The sequence below is a fragment of the Oncorhynchus keta genome, chromosome 22 (assembly GCF_023373465.1).
Source record: "Oncorhynchus keta strain PuntledgeMale-10-30-2019 chromosome 22, Oket_V2, whole genome shotgun sequence".
Taxonomy (NCBI): Eukaryota; Metazoa; Chordata; class Actinopteri; order Salmoniformes; family Salmonidae; genus Oncorhynchus; species Oncorhynchus keta.
The window spans coordinates 21,358,757-21,376,716 of record NC_068442.1 but is presented as its reverse complement, the minus strand read 5'-3'; the positions used below and the strand labels follow the sequence as shown (position 1 = coordinate 21,376,716).

The 17,960-nt window shown below is 46.4% G+C and overlaps 1 protein-coding gene across 1 annotated transcript in view; it reads left to right on the top strand.

Annotated features, from left to right (window-relative positions):
• The window catches only part of LOC118400838 (phosphatidylinositol phosphatase PTPRQ-like), a 33,326-nt gene that overhangs the window by 4,420 nt on the left and 10,946 nt on the right, over nt 1–17,960 (top strand). Inside the window, exons 7-26 of the mRNA XM_052474624.1 lie at nt 2,459–2,990; nt 6,994–7,206; nt 7,297–7,476; nt 8,781–8,888; nt 8,996–9,277; nt 10,801–10,909; nt 10,990–11,262; nt 11,395–11,419; nt 11,560–11,756; nt 11,941–12,095; nt 12,254–12,399; nt 12,554–12,722; nt 13,555–13,691; nt 14,150–14,579; nt 14,666–14,941; nt 15,056–15,207; nt 15,330–15,471; nt 15,601–16,178; nt 16,308–16,470; nt 17,830–17,948. Of these exons, the coding sequence (XP_052330584.1) occupies nt 2,459–2,990; nt 6,994–7,206; nt 7,297–7,476; nt 8,781–8,888; nt 8,996–9,277; nt 10,801–10,909; nt 10,990–11,262; nt 11,395–11,419; nt 11,560–11,756; nt 11,941–12,095; nt 12,254–12,399; nt 12,554–12,722; nt 13,555–13,691; nt 14,150–14,579; nt 14,666–14,941; nt 15,056–15,207; nt 15,330–15,471; nt 15,601–16,178; nt 16,308–16,470; nt 17,830–17,948 (4,386 nt within the window). The remainder of the gene's footprint in view (nt 1–2,458; nt 2,991–6,993; nt 7,207–7,296; nt 7,477–8,780; nt 8,889–8,995; nt 9,278–10,800; nt 10,910–10,989; nt 11,263–11,394; nt 11,420–11,559; nt 11,757–11,940; nt 12,096–12,253; nt 12,400–12,553; nt 12,723–13,554; nt 13,692–14,149; nt 14,580–14,665; nt 14,942–15,055; nt 15,208–15,329; nt 15,472–15,600; nt 16,179–16,307; nt 16,471–17,829; nt 17,949–17,960) is intronic.

The following is a 17,960-nucleotide window of genomic DNA, read 5'->3' as shown; positions in this document are numbered from 1 at the left end:
TAACAGCATTCTTATATATGTATTCCTCTTGTCCAGATGGGATAGGACAGTGTGCAGTGCGATGACAATTGCATCGTCTGTGGATCGATTGCGGCGGTCAGCAAATTGAGGTGGGTGTAGGGAGTCCGGTAAGGTACGGGTGATACGGTCCTTAACTATCCTCTCAAAGCATTTCATGATGACAGAAGTGAGTGCTATAGTCATTTAGTTCAGTTACCTTTGCTTTCTTGGGTACAGGAACAGTGGCGGACATCTTGAAGCAAGTGGGGACAGCAGACTGGGATAGGAACAGATTGAATATGTCCTAAACACTCCAGCCAGATGGTCTGTGTATGCTCTGAGGACTTGGCTAGGGATGCCATCTGGGCCGGAAGGCGTCAGTGTCAGCGACGTGGCTTGCCACATGCGTCTCGTGTCTGAGCCGTTGAATTGCGTCTCCACTTTGTCTCAATACTGACGTTTTGCCTGTTTGATTGCCTTACAGAGGGAATAACTACACTGTTTGTATTCGGCCATATTCCCAGTCACCTTGCCATGGTTAAATGCGGTGGTTGGCGCTTTCAGTTTTGCTGCCATCGAGCCACGGTTTCTGGTTATGGTAGGTTTTAATAGTCACAGTGGGCACAACATCTCCTATACACTTCTTGATCAACTCAGTCACCATATCCGTGTCTTCGTCAATGTTATTCTCAGAGGCTACCCGGAACATATCCCAGTCCGCATGATCAAAACAATCTTGAAGCGTGGATTCCGATTGGACAGACCAGCGTTGAATAGTCCATAGTACGGCTACTTCCTGTTTGAGTTTCTGCCTATTTGGATTTGCCAAAGGCAGGGCGGGGGAGGGCCTTGCAGGCATCCTGGTCATTGAAGTAGCAGTGGTTGAGTGTTTTAGCAGCACGAGTAGTACAGTCAATGTGTTGATAGAACTTCTGTAGCTTTTTCCTCAAATTTGCTTTGTTAAAATCCCCAGTTACAATAAATGCAGCCTCAGGATATGTGGTTTCCAGTTTGCATAAATCCAGTGAAGTTCTTTGAGGGCTGTCGTGGTATCGGCTTGAGGGGGAATATACACGGCTGTGACTATAACCGAAGATAATTCTCTTGGGAGGTAATACAGTCTGCATTTCATTGTGAGGTATTGTAGGTCGGGTGAACAAAATGACTTGAGTTTCTGTATGTTATCACAATCACACCATGAGTGGTTAATCATGAAACATACACCTCTGCCTTTCTTCTTCCCGGAGAGTTCTTTATTCATGTCTGCAAAATATACTGAGACCTCAGCTGGCTGTATGGACAAAGACAGTATATCCCGAGAGAACCATGTTTCCGTGTAACAGAGTATGTTACAATCCCTTATGTCTCTCCGGAAGGAGATTCTCGCCCTGAGCTCGTCTATTTTATTATCCAAAGTCGGAACATTAGCGAGTAATATACTCGGAAGTGGTGGATGCGTGCCTCCTGAGTCGGACTAGAAGTCCACTCCGAATACCTCTGCTCCACCAGCGGTGTTTTGGATAAGCCTCTGGAATCAGTTCAATTGCCCTGGGAGGTACGAACAAAGGATCCAATTCTGAAAAGTCATATTCCAGGTCGTAATGCTGGTGGGTTACCGCCGCTCTGATATCCAAAAGTTATTTCCGGCTGTAGGTAATAGCACAAAACATTTCCTGGGCTAATAATGTAAGAAATAACACGCAAAAAATTAAATACTTAGTTACTTAGGAGCTAGAAGCAGAGCTGCCTTATCTGTCGGGAACCGTAAGAGCTATTTTACCAAGAAGGAGAATGATGGAGTGCTCCATCAGATGACCTGGCCTCCACAATCACCCAACCTCAACCCAAGTGAGATGGTTTGGGATGAGCAGGACCACAGAGTGAAGGAAAAGCAGTGCTCAGCATATGTTGGAACTCTTTCAAGACTGTTAGAAAAGCATTACAGATGAAGCTGGTTGAGAGAATGCCAAGAGTGTGCAAAGCTGTCATCAAGGCAAATGGTGGCTACTTTGATGAATCTGAAATATAAAATATATGTTGATTTGTTTAACAGTTTTTTGGTTCCTACATGATTCCAATTGTGTTATTTCATAGTTTTGATGTCTTCGATGTCTTCACTATTATTCTACAATGTAGAAAATAGTAAAAATAAAGAAAAATCCTTGAGTGAGAAGGTGTGTCCAAACGTTTGACTGGTACTGTATATATATTTTTTTAAATTTAGGAACTCAGGGGGTACCCCTGACCCCCGAGCAACTGCGGCCCCTCATGATGGGTTCAAAGTTGCCCATACCTGGTTTAGGGTTAGGGTTAGAATTAGGGTTAGGGGTTAGGACCTAGGTGTTAGGGCTAGGGTTTAAGGTAATACTTAGGGGTAGGTTTTGAAGCAAAACAAACGATTGTAAAACAAACGATTGTGTGTGTGTGTTTATGCCTGATGTTTTCCTCTTATCTTCAGAACCTAAATGACACTGATCTCCATGGTGATGGAACGTTAGTGCCAGGTATCCCTGGTGACTCTCTGCGGCGTAAGAGATCAGCTGACCTCAGCCTGACCACCTCACCACTTGCATTCACGGTCACCCTGTCCGACCACACAGTCGTCACTGGCATGACCATGACCACAACCAGCCGCACACACAGCGCTTCAACCCCCCCTGACCTTAATCCTAACCTTGACCACAACAATTACACTGTCCTCACAGTCACTGAGAGCCCCAGTCTGACCAGTATGGGCCCTGGGACTGACCAGACCTCTGACTTTCCAGACTCCTCCCCTATGACCTTTGATGCTGTAACTTCAGGGACTTCTGTCCTCTCCCTGACCTCTTCAACCCCGGCCACACCCCTCCCCTGGCTCACTGCCAACTCACATCACCGCCAGCTCACCTCTGGCCAGCCACGCCTCTCCACCCGTTCTGCACCTGCAGTCACAGGACACCTCCAGACACTCCCCTCCACCAGGGCTGCAGCCTCCAGCACCCCGGGAGGTACTGCACTCACCTCTAACCTATAACCATTTCACCTTTTAACCTCTAAACCATTTTAAAGGTGCAATATGCAGAAATGGCTCTGCCCTTTCCTGGTTGCTAAAATTCTAATATTTCTCCTAATTTCAGTTTACATGACCAAACAAGCACTCAAAGTGTAGAGAATCATTGTACAATCTATACCACTGTAAAATATATTTTAAATAACCAGAAATCTAGTATTTACAGTTGTTTGAAGTTGGTGTACAAAACAGAACATAAGACACAAACGCGAAACTTAAGAACGGGAAGCATAGAAATATCGCGCATAGAACAGATCCAACGCGTCTTAGACTTGCTTTCAATACCAATGACAGATCTATAACAAACATTACTATGTGAATTTGGTTGGGTCCCCGGAAAAGTTACATATTGCAGCTTTAACACTATACATATCTACCTCCATCACTCCAGTATCCCTGCACATTGTAAATATGGTACTGGAACTGACTAACCCTATATATAAATCAAATCAAATTATTTGTCATGTGCGGCAAATACAACAGGTGTGGTGGACCTTACAGTGAAATGCTTACTTACAGGCTCTAACCAATAGTGCAAAAAAGGTATTAGGGGCACAATAGGTAAGTAAATAAATAAAACAACAGTAAAAAGACAGGCCAAATACAGTAGCAAGGCTATATAATTAGCGAGGCTACATACTGTAGTGCAAGGCTACAGGCTACATAGGCTGATTGAGGTAGTATGTACATGTAGATATGGTTAAAGTGACTATGCATATATGATGAACAGAGAGTAGCAGTAGGGTAAAAGAGGGGTTGGCGGGTGGTGGGACACAATACAGATAGCCCGGTTAGCCAATGTGTGCGAGCACTGGTTGGTCGGCCCAATTGAGGTACTATGTACATCAATGTATAGTTAAAGTGACTATACATATATGATAAACAGAGAGTAGCAACAGCGTAAAAGAGGGGTTGGGGGGGCACACAATGCAAATAGTCCGGGTAACCATTTGATTACCTGTTCAGGAGTCTTATGGCTTGGGGGTCAAATCTATTGAGAAGCCTTTTGTCCTAGACTTGGCACTCCGGTACCGCTTGTCATGCGGTAGTAGAGAGAACAGTCTTTGACTGAGGTGGCTGGGGTCTTTGACTATTTTTAGGGCCTTCCTCTGACACCGCCTGGTGTAGAGGTCCTGGATGGCAGGCAGCTTAGCCCCAGTGAAGTACTGGGCCTTACGCACTACCCTCTGTAGTGCCTTGCGGTCAGAGGCCGAGCAATTGCTGTACCTGGCAGTGATGCTCTCGATGTTGCAGCTGTAGAACCTTTTGAGGATCTCAGCACCCATGCCATTTTTTGTTTTGTTTCCTGAGGTGGAATAGGCTTTGTCGTGCCCTCTTCACAACTGTCTTGGTGTGTTTGGACCATTCTAATTTGTTGTTGATGTGGACACCAAGGAACTTGAAGATCTCAACCTGCTCCACTACAGCCCCATCGATGAGAATGGGGGCGTGCTCGGTCCTCTTTATCCTGTAGTCCACAATCATCTCCTTAGTCTTGGTTACGCTGAGGGATAGGTTGTTATTCTGGCACCACCCGGCCAGGTTTCTGACCTCCTCCCTATAGGCTGTCTCGTTGTTGTCGGTGATCAGGCCTACCACTGTTGTGTCGTCTGCAAACTTAATGATGGTGTTGGAGTTGTGCCTGGCCATGCAGTCGTGGGTGAACAGGGAGTACAAGAGGGGACTGAGCACGTACCCCTGGGGAGCTCCAGTTTTGAGAATCATCGTGGCAGATGTGTTGCTATCTACCCTCACCACACCTGGGGGCGGCCCGTCAGGAAGTCCAGGATCCAGTTGCAGAGGGAGGTGTTTAGTCCCAGGATCCTTAGCTCAGTGATAAGCTTTGTGTTCAGTTAGTGCTCAGTCCCCTCCTGTATTCCCTGTTCACCCACAACGCTGTTAAACGCTGAGCTGTAGTCAATGAATAGCATTCTCACATAAGTGTTCCTTTTGTCCAGGTGGGAAAGGGCAGTGTGGAGTGCAATAGAGATTGCATCATCTATAGATCTGTTTGAGCGGTATGCAAATTGGAGTGGGTCTAGGGTTTCTGGGATAATGGTGTTAATGTGAGCCATTACCAACCTTTCAAAGCACTTCATGGCTACGGATGTGAGTGCTACCGCTCTGTAGTAATTTGGTGGTCTGCTTGAAACATGTTGGTATTACAGACTCAATCAGGGACATGTTGAAAATGTCAGTGAAGATACCTGCCAGTTGGTCAGCACATGCCCGGAGCACACGTCCTGGTTATCCGTCTGGCCCCGCAGCCTTGAGTATGTTGACCTGTTTAAAGGTCCTACTCACGTCGGCTACGGAACAGCTGATGCTGTCTCAATGTTGCTTGCCTCGAAGCGAGCATAGAAGTGATTTAGCTCGTCTGGTAGGCTTGTGTCACTGGGCAGCTCGCGGATGTGCTTCCCTTTGTAGTCTGCAATAGTTTGCAAGCCCTGCTACATAAGACAAGCATCAAAGCCGGTGTAGTATGATTCAATCTTAGCTCTGTATTGACGCTTTGCCTGTTTGATGGTTCGTCGCAGGGCACAGCAGGATTTCTTGTAAGTTCCGGGTTAGAGTCCCGCACCTTGAAAGGCGGCAGCTCTACCCTTTAGCTCAGTGCGAATGTTGCCTGTAATCCATGGCTTCTGGTTGGGGTATGTACATACGGTCACTGTGGGGACAACGTCATCTGACCACTTTTTTAATAGACCGAGTCACTGGTGCTTCCTGCTTTAATTTTAGCTTGTAAGCAGGAATCAGGAGGATAGAGTTGTGGTCGGATTTACCAAATGGAAGGGGAGGGAGAGCTTTTTACGCGTCTCTGTGAGTGGAGTACAGGTGAACTAGAATTATTTTCCCTCTGGTTGCACATTTAACACGTTGATAGAAATTTGTTAGAACTGATTTAAGTTTCCCTGCATTAATGTCTCCGGCCACTTGGAGCACCGCCTCTGGGTGAGTGGTTTCCTGTTTTCTTATTTCCTTATACAGCTGACTGAGTGCGTTCTTAGTGCCAGCATCTGTCTGTGGTGGTAAATAAACAGCCATGAAAAGTATAGCTGAAAACTCTCTAGGCAGGTGGTGTGGACTGCAATTTATCACAATATACTCTACTTCAGGCGAGCAAAATCTAGAGACTTCCTTAGATTTCGTGCACCAGCTGTTATTTACAAATATGCACAGCCCCCCATCTTACCGGAGAGTGTGCTGTTCTATCTTGCCGGTGCAGCATATATCCCGCTAGCTGAATATCCATGTCGTCATTCAGCCACGATTCCGTGAAACATAGAATATTACAGTTTTTGATGTCCCGTTGGTAGGATATTCGTGATCGTAACTCGTCTAGTTTATTGTCCAATGATTGCACGTTGGCGAGAAGTATTGACGGTAACGGCAGCTTTCCCAGTCGCCTTCTCCGGGTCCTGACCAGGCATCCAGCTCTTTGTCCTCTGTACCTGCGTCACTTCCTCTTGCAAATAACGGGGATGTCGGCCCTGTGGGGTGTTTGGAGAATGTCTTGTCTAATCCGAGGTGAGTGATCGCTGTCCTGATATCCAGAAGCTCTTAGTCTAATCCGAGGTGAGTGATCGCTGTCCTGATATCCAGAAGCTCCTTTTTGCCGTAAGATACAGTTGCAGAAACATTATGTACAAAATAAGTTACAAATAACGTGAAAAAAAACACATAATAGCACAATTGGTTGGGCCTCTGTAAAATTGCTGCCATTTTTTGTAACTTTTTGTATGCTTGCTTATTTACTTGTGTTCTCTTTTTTTTATTTATCATATTTTCTTTGTTCTACCTTATGATACTTTTAGTATTACATTACTATTGATTCCTGCATTGTTGGGTTTAGAGCAAGAAATGCATTTCACTGTACCTGTGCATGTGACATTACAACTAGAAACTTGATTGAAGACTATAGAGTTGAGGAGTAGAGTGAGGTGTGTTACCATGCACTACAGTCTGTCCTCTATACTGTGTGTGTCTTCCAGGACTGTATGTGAGAGAGGAGGTGATAGACATGAAGTCTGAGGAGCTGTCTTACCTTGTCTCTGGTCTTAGTCCCTTCACTGAATACACCTTCACCGTTACCGCGGCTACCACTATTGGAGAGGGTCCTGCCTCACACGTCTCTGAGAAGACCCGCGAGCAGGGTACACATAGATACTGTATATACATTGTTTTTTAATAGTGTCATTGTTGTTTATTATTGTTTTTATTGTTGTGTGTTGTTGTTGTCATAGTTCCTAGCTCAGTGGTGGCTGTGTACTATCAGAACGTTAGCTCCACTTCCATCCTGGTCAGCTGGACTCCGCCCCTCTACCCCAACGGACGAATCATACATTACACCGTTTACGGACTCAACCTGCATAGCAACCAGGCCCTGCAGAGAGTTACAAACAACACCAGCATACTGCTCACAGGTAACTCACATACATGCTGTATGTACACATATACACACATGGTACAGGCCTGGTTCAAGCCTGTGAAGTTGTATTGGTGTTAAGTTGCTTGCTGTGTGTTTCAGGGCTGGGGAAGTATACAGGTTATAAGCTGCTTGCTGTGTGTTTCAGGGCTGGGGAAGTATACAGGTTATAAGCTGCTTGCTGTGTGTTTCAGGGCTGGAGAAGTATACAGGTTATAGGCTGCTTGCTGTGTGTTTCAGGGCTGGAGAAGTATACAGGTTATAAGCTGCTTGCTGTGTGTTTCAGGGCTGGGGAAGTATACAGGTTATAAGCTGCTTGCTGTGTGTTTCAGGGCTGGGGAAGTATACAGGTTATAAGCTGCTTGCTGTGTGTTTCAGGGCTGGGGAAGTATACAGGTTATAGGCTGCTTGCTGTGTGTTTCAGGGCTGGGGAAGTATACAGGTTATAGGCTGCTTGCTGTGTGTTTCAGGGCTGGGGTAGTATACAGGTTATAGGCTGCTTGCTGTGTGTTTCAGGGCTGGAGAAGTATACAGGTTATAAGCTGCTTGCTGTGTGTTTCAGGGCTGGAGAAGTTTACAGGTTATAAGCTGCTTGCTGTGTGTTTCAGGGCTGGGGTAGTATACAGGTTATAGGCTGCTTGCTGTGTGTTTCAGGGCTGGAGAAGTTTACAGGTTATAAGCTGCTTGCTGTGTGTTTCAGGGCTGGGGAAGTATACAGGTTATAAGCTGCTTGCTGTGTGTTTCAGTGCTGGGGAAGTATACAGGTTATAAGCTGCTTGCTGTGTGTTTCAGGGCTGGGGAAGTATACAGGTTATAAGCTGCTTGCTGTGTGTTTCAGGGTCGGGGAAGTATACAGGTTATAAGCTGCTTGCTGTGTGTTTCAGGGCTGGGGAAGTATACAGGTTATAAGCTGCTTGCTGTGTGTTTCAGGGCTGGGGAAGTATACAGGTTATAAGCTGCTTGCTGTGTGTTTCAGGGCTGGGGAAGTATACAAGTTATATATAAGCTGCTTGCTGTGTGTTTCAGGGCTGGGGAAGTATACAGGTTATAAGCTGCTTGCTGTGTGTTTCAGGGCTGGGGAAGTATACAGGTTATAAGCTGCTTGCTGTGTGTTTCAGGGCTGGGGAAGTATACAGGTTATAAGCTGCTTGCTGTGTGTTTCAGGGCTGGAGAAGTATACAGGTTATAAGCTGCTTGCTGTGTGTTTCAGGGCTGGGGAAGTATACAGGTTATAAGCTGCTTGCTGTGTGTTTCAGGGCTGGGGAAGTATACAGGTTATAAGCTGCTTGCTGTGTGTTTCAGGGCTGGAGAAGTATACAGGTTATAAGCTGCGAGTGGCTGCATCTACTGCTGTAGGAGAGAGCTCTCTGTCTGACCGAGACGATATCTTCGCTGTCACACCCGAGGATGGTACCTGGCACACACACACATACATACACACACCCCCACCCCCACCTCTCTCATTATGTGGGTTTCATGATAGAGAGTCCAATGTTATCCCTCTCTCTCTCCCTCAGAACCTGACTCCCCACCCATAGGATTAACAGTGGTAGACACCTCTCCATCCACCACCACCCTCTCTTGGTCGCCCCCGGAGAGAGCCAATGGAGTGATCCAACAGTATGAGGTCCTGTACAAGAACCAATCATTTGTGGCAGTGTTGAACAGCTCTGTCCCCAGAGTGACTTTGACAGGGCTGATGCCGTTCTCCTACTATAACGTGTCTGTCAGAGCATACACACGCCTCGGACACGGGAACCACACCTCAGACACACTCACTATGCTGTCTGGGGAGGACGGTGAGTCTACACACACACAAACATACACACACACACACATATAGTACATACAAACACACACACACACACCACTCTCCGGGTGGTTACCCACTTGTACATGCAGTGAAACAGGACAAATATAAGCACCCCCTATTTTACCTTTTATTTCACACACACACAAATTAGGCACATTCACACACTAACGCCACAGGTGGTGAGGGTAGGCAACAACATCTCCACCCCGCTGATCCTCAACACTGGGGCCCCACAAGGGTGCGTTCTGAGCCCTCTCCTGTACTCCCTGTTCACCCACGACTGCGTGGCCACGCACGCCTCCAACTCAATCATCAAGTTTGCGGACGACACAACAGTGGTAAGCTTGATTACCAACAAAGACGAGACGGCCTACAGGGAGGACGTGGGGGCCCTCGGAGTGTGGTGTCAGGAAAATAACCTCACACTCAACGTCAACAAAACTAAGGAGATGATTGTGGACTTCAGGAAAAAGCAGAGGGAACACCCCCCTATCCACATCGATGGAACAGTAGTGGAGAGGGTAGTAAGTTTTAAGTTCCTCGGCGTACACATCACAGACAAACTGAATTGGTCCACCCACACAGACAGCATCGTGAAGAAGGCGCTGCAGCGCCTCTTCAACCTCAGGAGGCTGAAGAAATTCGGCTTGTCACCAAAAGCACTCACAAACTTCTACAGATGCACAATCGAGAGCATCCTGTCGGGCTGTATCACCGCCTGGTACAGCAACTGCTCTGCCCACAACCGTAAGGCTCTCCAGAGGGTAGTGAGGTCTGCACAACGCATCACCAGGGGCAAACTACCTGCCCACTCGGACACCTACACCACCCGATGTCACAGGAAGGCCATAAAGATCATCAAGGACAACAACCACCCGAGCCACTGCCTATTCACCCCGCTATCATCCAGAAGGCGAGGTCAGTACAGGTGCATCAAAGCTGGGACAGAGAGACTGAAAAACAGCTTCTATCTCAAGGCCATCAGACTGGAGTGGCTGCTGCCAACACACTGACTCAACTCCAGCCACTTTAATAATGGGAATTGATGGGAAATGATGTAAAATATATCACTAGCCAATGCTACCTAATATAATGTTTACATACCCTACATTATTAATCTCATATGTATATGTATATACTGTACTCTATATCATCTACTGCATCTTTATGTAATACATGTATCACTAGCCACTTTAACTATGCCACTTTGTTTACATACTCATCTCATATGTATATACTGCACTCAATACCATCTACTGTATCTTGCCCATGCCGCTCTGTACCATCACTCATTCATATATCTTTATGTACATATTCTTTATCCCCTTACACTTGTGTCTATAAGGTAGTAGTTTTGGAATTGTTAGCTAGATTACTTGTTGGTTATTACTGCATTGTCGGAACTAGAAGCACAAGCATTTCGCTACACTCGCATTAACATCTGCTAACCATGTGTATGTGACAAATACAATTTGATTTGATTTGTTGAAGTGTGTGTGTACCCTCTAGTACCGGGAAGTCCTCCCTACGGCCTGTCCTATGAGTCCGTCAGTCCCAATGAGGTGAATGTGACCTGGGAACCCCCACTAGTGCCCAATGGAGTTATCACGCACTACAGGTACATTTCTGCATGGATTTTGGATTTGTACTGTCTCATGATGAAAAGGCACTTTAAATTACGTTTGATTTGATTTACAGCCTTGAGCTGCGAAACTCTTCCCACTTCCTCAACCTGACCACACCCATTAGCCACGTCCAGATCACTCACCTAAGGAAGTTTGCGCAATACACTCTGGTGGTGAAGGGACACACACGAATGGGCCCTGGAAACCACAGCAGTGACCCACTCAACATCACCACACTGGAGGATGGTGAGAGCCTCTCTAACACACAAACACACCCCAGAACCACCGCAGTAAACCACTATACATCACCCCAATGGAGTGAGGGATCTGGGGTAAGAGGGGGGAGGTAGAGGGAGGCCATGGTTAGGGTCATTGTGTTTCAGGTGGCCGCGTAGTGGACTATGGCGTTAACAAGACCAGAGATCCTGGACCACAGAATGTTCATCATCACCTCCTCTCACTTCCTCTCTGTCTCAAGTCTTCCTGATCCTCTGACAATACAAGTCAAAGGTCAGGGGCTACCACAGCGTTATTTAACAACATCAACACCATCACTTCTAACCAACCAGCTTTACTTCACAGGGCTGTGCTTACAGATGAGCCAGCATGCAGCCGCTATTTCCAATGATCAAGGAGCGTTTAGCTAACGTTCTCCCCTCCTTCCAGTTCATTTCCCCTAGGGACCTGGTTGGTCTTAAATAATAGGAAGTGTGTTTCAGACCCAGACACTCCCCCTCAGTTCCTGTTAGCCAGGAAGTTGTCAGACTACGAGGTAGAATTGTCATGGGAACCGCCGAAAGAGGCCAACTCTGAGATCCTCTACTACATAGTCAGAGTCTGGTGAGTTTGATTTCAATATTGATTGTTATTTTGAAACCTACTGCTGATGTGATGTTGAAAAAGGAGATGTTGAGGGATGAGTCATTCTGATTGAAGCATGAATTACAGCTGCAACATGGCCAGCTCCAACACAGCTCCAACATGGCCTCTTCTTCTTCTTCCTCCTTCCTTCTCTCTCCTGTAGGAATGAGTCATCTGAGGTGTGGCAGAATGTAACAGGTACAGCGGTGGTGATCAGCGTTGACTCAGAAAGTCGCTTCAACGCCTCTGTCTCCAGCTGGACGCGCCTGGGGGACGGGGGAGTCCTCATTTACATCAGCTTCAGTATTATTGACGCAGGTACACACATACATATACGTTTGGCAAGCACGCATACACTCACACTCACAACCCTTTGAGAAAATCTTGTAGTCCCAACTGAACATGCCTCCAGTTCATTTTTAGTAAACACAAGTGACATGCAACTTGCACCAATTCATCCTGCAATTCTCTTCCAGTGCCATTTGACCCACCCCAGAATGTGTCGTTGGTGAACCTGACCTTTTCTTCAGTGACTGTCCTCTGGCAACCCCCCACTCAGCCAAATGGAATCCTCCTTCACTATACTCTGTACTACTCAGACAATACCACTGTCACAGAGCAGGTGAGTTATACAGCATTACACTCTATACTACACAGACAATAACACTGTTATAAAGCAGGTGAGTAACACACACACACACACACTGTATGCTCGTGTGTAAAAGTGAGTTATTTTCTACTGTAAAGGCATCGTTTCTCTCTCTCCTCTCCATCAGCGTATCCCAGTGTCAGAGCTGGACCCTGTCTCTCTGGGGGAGGACCTGTCCTACTGTCTGTCTGGCCTGAGAGGAGGACAGAACTATAGCCTCTGGCTGACCTCCAGCACGATGCAGGGGGACGGAGGGGTCCGTACTGATCCTTTAGACCTACTCACCCCAGATGGCGGTCAGTTTCTCACACACACACACACACACACACACACACACACACACACACACACACACACACACACACACACACACACACACACACACACACACACACACACACACACACACACACACACACACACACACACACAGAGAGAGAGAGTGTCTGCACTGTTTTTTCAAACCTCTTGTTGAACTTGCTAAAATCACGTAAAAATTCTGCGATTGAAGTGTAACTTTCAGCTGGCTGGTAAAAGGAGGTAAGTCTGTCAGTCTGACAAACTGGCCCTTTTTGTCCCTCCGAGGCCTCCGTACCTCAGACAACCAGTTTGTATCTCCTTTTACTGAACCCTGTGGAAGCTTACTCTTTGACCTGTTGGATATCTGATAATGTCTTATATTCCCAACAGAGCAATGATACAGGCATCCAGTTTTTTTGTAAACACATTGGCTATCAGCAATGTCACAATGCTATCAACATACATCCAGTAGAGATGTTTCATCATGTAGTTTTGTGAGTAGGTCATTATCGTATTAGTGTTAGTAGTTTAGTCTGTAGCTTAAGATGCAGATGAATCCTTTTCAAATGGCAGTATCTGGATGATCACAAGAAGTAGCAATGTTCCTGTCAAATAAATTATGTAGATAAAAATAGTAGCTTTTGTGTTATTCAAAAGAAATGTAGTTATTGTTCCTATTTGACGATGATCTCTCTGTTTTTATGTGATTTTGGGAAAAATTGTGTAGACAGACTGCTGCCTCCATCTGACGTATAATAGTGACTGCCTCTTGTTTCGGTCTGAAGATATCTCTAATACTGACTGTGTGTCTCTGCCTCTGTGCTCCAGCCACGGGACCTCCAGCTCACCCTGCCTCTCCTGCCCTGCCAAGCCCAGCAGGGCTCACTGCCCTGGGCTCAGACACCCACACACCGCCCTCTCTCCTCCACCCATCCATCCACTTCACCAGCCTCTCAATCTGCCTTCACTGAGGTCTCCCCTCCCTCCTTATATCTTCCATCTCTGCGTCTCTCCTTCTTTCCATCCCTGTTTCCCCTGGTGCACATGCTCAGTTTGCTCTCTCCATATGGTCAGACTCAGTGACCGGAACTTAGAGGATGGACACCGGAAGTGGGTGTGGCCAGGATGAGTATCTGCTATTCAAAATGTCTCTGTTTTTTTGTTTCTCGATTTGAAGTATCTCTGGTCAAAGTGTTCTTGTTTTATTCCACACTGAGGTTATTCTCTCCATATGACTCATGGGGTGATGATGATGTTAATGATGACGATGTTGTTAATGATGATGATGATGATGACAAAGTGCTGTTTTATGTTTGTTGGTGTGTTTCTCTCCCTGGGGTGGTGCCAGTGTTTGATTGGTTGATGTTGCTGGTTTGGGTATAGATGTACAATTATGTGTATATACAGCATAAATAACCTGTAGTGTTCTTCTAGTGCGAGGACTGAGTCTGAAGAATTATGTAGTTCAGTCAGTGATACTAATTCCCCCTCTCTCTCCACAGTGCCCAGTGATCCGGTCCACAATCTCAGTGCTCAGATCTTCAGTTCTACAGCCATCATAGTAAGCTGGGACCCCCCTATGGAACCCAATGGACGCCCCTTCTACTTGCTCACCCTGCAGGAAGCAGGACACCCCCAACCCCCTAAACCTCTGAACCCCTCTTACCCTAACACCAACCCCCCCGGACCCCCCGCTGTCAACAATACCATCACCAAGACAACCAACGATAACGTCTTCCTGTTTACCAAACTCAGGAAGTACTATCCCTACGTCTTCACTGTTACCCCGGCAACCAGCGCCGGCCCGGCCCACAACCACACCAGCCTGCTGCACGTGAGGACTGATGATGATAGTGAGTCTACAGACACACACACACACACACATAAATGCACACATGTGCATACACATACATACTATTAACCCACTCTCTCCCTCCAGTTCCCAGTTCAGCTCCAGTGCTGGTGTCCTGTAGGAACCTGTCATCCTCCTCTGTGTCTGTGGTGTGGCAGCGCCCCCTGGAGGCTAATGGAGAGATAACAGAGTATTCCCTCACCATGTTCGGCCCTGGCGGCTCCAACACCACACACACCCCCAACACCATCCTCACACTCACACAGCTCCTGCCCTACACAGCCTACAACCTCTCCATCACCGCAGCCACCCGCAAGGGCTCCGGACCCCCGCTACTACTGATGCTGCACACAGATGAAGCAGGTCATCTTTAACCTCTCACCTTTAACCTCTAACCTCTACCCTACCATAACCCCTCCAACTGCTGCTGCATACAGACGAAGGCCAGTAATGTACTCTAACATTGTGTTCCACCAGGTCCGATGTCTCCTCCCAGGAACCTGTCTCTGTATAACCACACAGCGTTTTCTGTGTGGCTGACCTGGGAACCCTCTCTGGAACCCAATGGTGTGGTCACAAACTACGGCTTCAGGATCTGGGAGATTAACACAAACACAATCAGATATCAGGTACTGCACACACACAAACACAAACACTCACAAAGAAACATTAACATTTTTAAACTGGAGTGCTGCAACTTTGCTATGTTCTGACTAGAAGATTTCCACATTTTTCTCTCTCTCACTTTCAGAACTCTACAGGTCCGTGGACAGAAGGACAGCTGAGTGGGTTCAGGCCTCACAGCTCCTATGAGATCAGTGTGCTTAGCTACACCAGAGTGGGTCATGGAGACCAGTATAGCACTCCTGTGTCCTTCACAACCAATGAGTCCGGTATGTATGTGGGTGTAGGTGGTATGTGTGTGTGGGTATGTATGGTTGTGGAACTAGAAATCAAGTGCCATATGCGTGTGGAATTGGCTATTAGTCCTTTTGCATAACCCCTGTGTCTCCTGGCTCCAGTGTCTGAAGTGGTGGGTAACCTGTCCTGCTCTGGTCTGGGCTGGGACTCTGTGTTTCTACACTGGGAGCCTCCAGCCAACCCCAATGGACTCATCCTGTACTATCAGGTCCAGGTGGACAGACACTCAGACTCACAGTCATACATACACCAGGCTGACACAAACCAGTATACGGTCAGCGGGCTGGCACCGGACGCAGAATTCACACTCACCGTAACAGCTGTCAACTCTGCTGGCTCAGGAGACCAGGTCAACTGTACTGCTTACACACACCCCGAGTCAGGTACACGTACACACGTACACTACACCAGGAGACCAGATGAACTGTACCCACTCAACCCACTCTTATATCCTCCTGCAGTTCCTGGTGTCCCTCGATTCCTGAGTGTGTCAGAGGCCACGTCCACCAGCGTGACGCTCCAATGGGCTTCTCCCCTCTCTGCTCTGGGCATGCTCACAGAGTACCGCATCACTGTGCAGCTGCTGTCACCTGACTGCCTGTCCAACACACCCCTTTCTGAAGCCACATCCCTCCCAGAGCCGAGCCCTTCCCTGGCTCCAGGCTGCGTGGATCAGGAGGTATGTTTACCTGGATATCTGAATGTAAATGTTGTTAAGCTGCTGTGTTGTCATCTTTCTACATGTATATCTGCAGAATAAACTTCCTAACATTGAACTCAACATCATGTTCATGATCTTCCTGGTCAGGTGTTGGTGTCAGTGAATGGTTCTGATGGTGGTGAGGGCAATAGGAGCATCACTCTCCAGTATCTGGTCAAGTACCGCCTCTACCGCTTCAGAATCACAGCCCTTACTAATGCTGGGCCAGGAGAACACACACCCTGGAGATACAAACACACATTGGCTGGGAGTAAGTACACCCACCCACGCACGCACATACACATACAGTCACATCCAAAAGGATTGGAACCCTTGACAAATATGAGCAAAAAATACTGTTTAAAATAAATAATACAAATACCGAGCTATATTGTAAGTTCCAAAAAATTAGAAAAATCTATTATTTTATACTAGTACAATGGTGAATGTGCATAAAGATGACATAATTCAGATATTACATAATTGTTTTAGACTACAGTGCGCGACCTGGTTCAATAAGCCAATAAATCAGCACAATCTACATTGTTGTTTTTTTCTAATTGCCGGAGTCTTGGAGCTAGAATTAGGATAATGAATATTGTGCTAATGACGATACAAAAAATGATTAAATGTTGAGACCAGTTGAGCCCTGTATAGCACCACAATACACATCAAAATACAATAAACACATTAAACTACACATTAAAACACATCATTATACACAACAATACATGAAAAGCAAAACATAATCAGTAGTGGAACGGGTCTAGAGTTTCAAGTTCCTTGGTGTCCACATCACCAACAAAATATCTGTCACGCTTGTCGAAATGATTGAACCAAGGCACAGCGTGCGTAGAGTTCCACATAATTGTAATTCATAGAAACTAACCAAAACAAAATAAACAAGCAAAAATAAAACATGCCGCTACTGGTGTGCACACAGGCAACTATCTGTAGACTAGATCCCACAAAGCACAATGAGGAAATGGCTTCCTAAATATGATCCCCAATCAGAGACAACGATAAACAGCTGTCTCTGATTGGGAACCATACCAGGCCAACATAAACCATTAATAACCTAGATGACCCACCCTAGTCACTATCACACCCCAACCAACATAGAGAATAAACAGCTCTCTATGGTCAGGTTGTGACACTATCATGGCCCAAACATACCAAAACAGTCATGAAGAGGGCACAACAAAACCTTTTCCCCCTCAGGAGTCAGTTGAGAACAAATTCTTATTTACAATGATGGCCTAGGAATAGTGAGTTAACTGCCATGTTCAGGGGCAGAACAACAGAAGTTTTCCTTGTCAGCTCAGGGATTCGATCTAGCAACCTTTTGGTTACTGGCCCAACGCTCTAACCACTAGGCTACCCGCTGCCTAGATTTATTCTACAATGTAGAAAATAGTACAAATAAAGAAAAATCCTTGAATGAGTAGTTGTGTTCAAACGTTTGACTGGTACTGTATATATATTTTTTAAATTAGCATACAATATAGCTTATACAGTCTTTTTTAAATCATCTTTATCAAGGGTAGCAATAATTCTGGATGTGACTGGAAATACAAGTACCTACACACCCAGGCAGTATGCGTATATTCATACCTGTCTCTCCCCTCAGACCCTGATGCCCCTCCCAGCAACCTCTCAATGACCATGTCCTCCAATGGCCTCCGTATCGAATGGCAACTCCCAGATGTGATTACCGGGCCCACTTCCTACCTCATAGACGTAATCTCTGTGAGTACACAT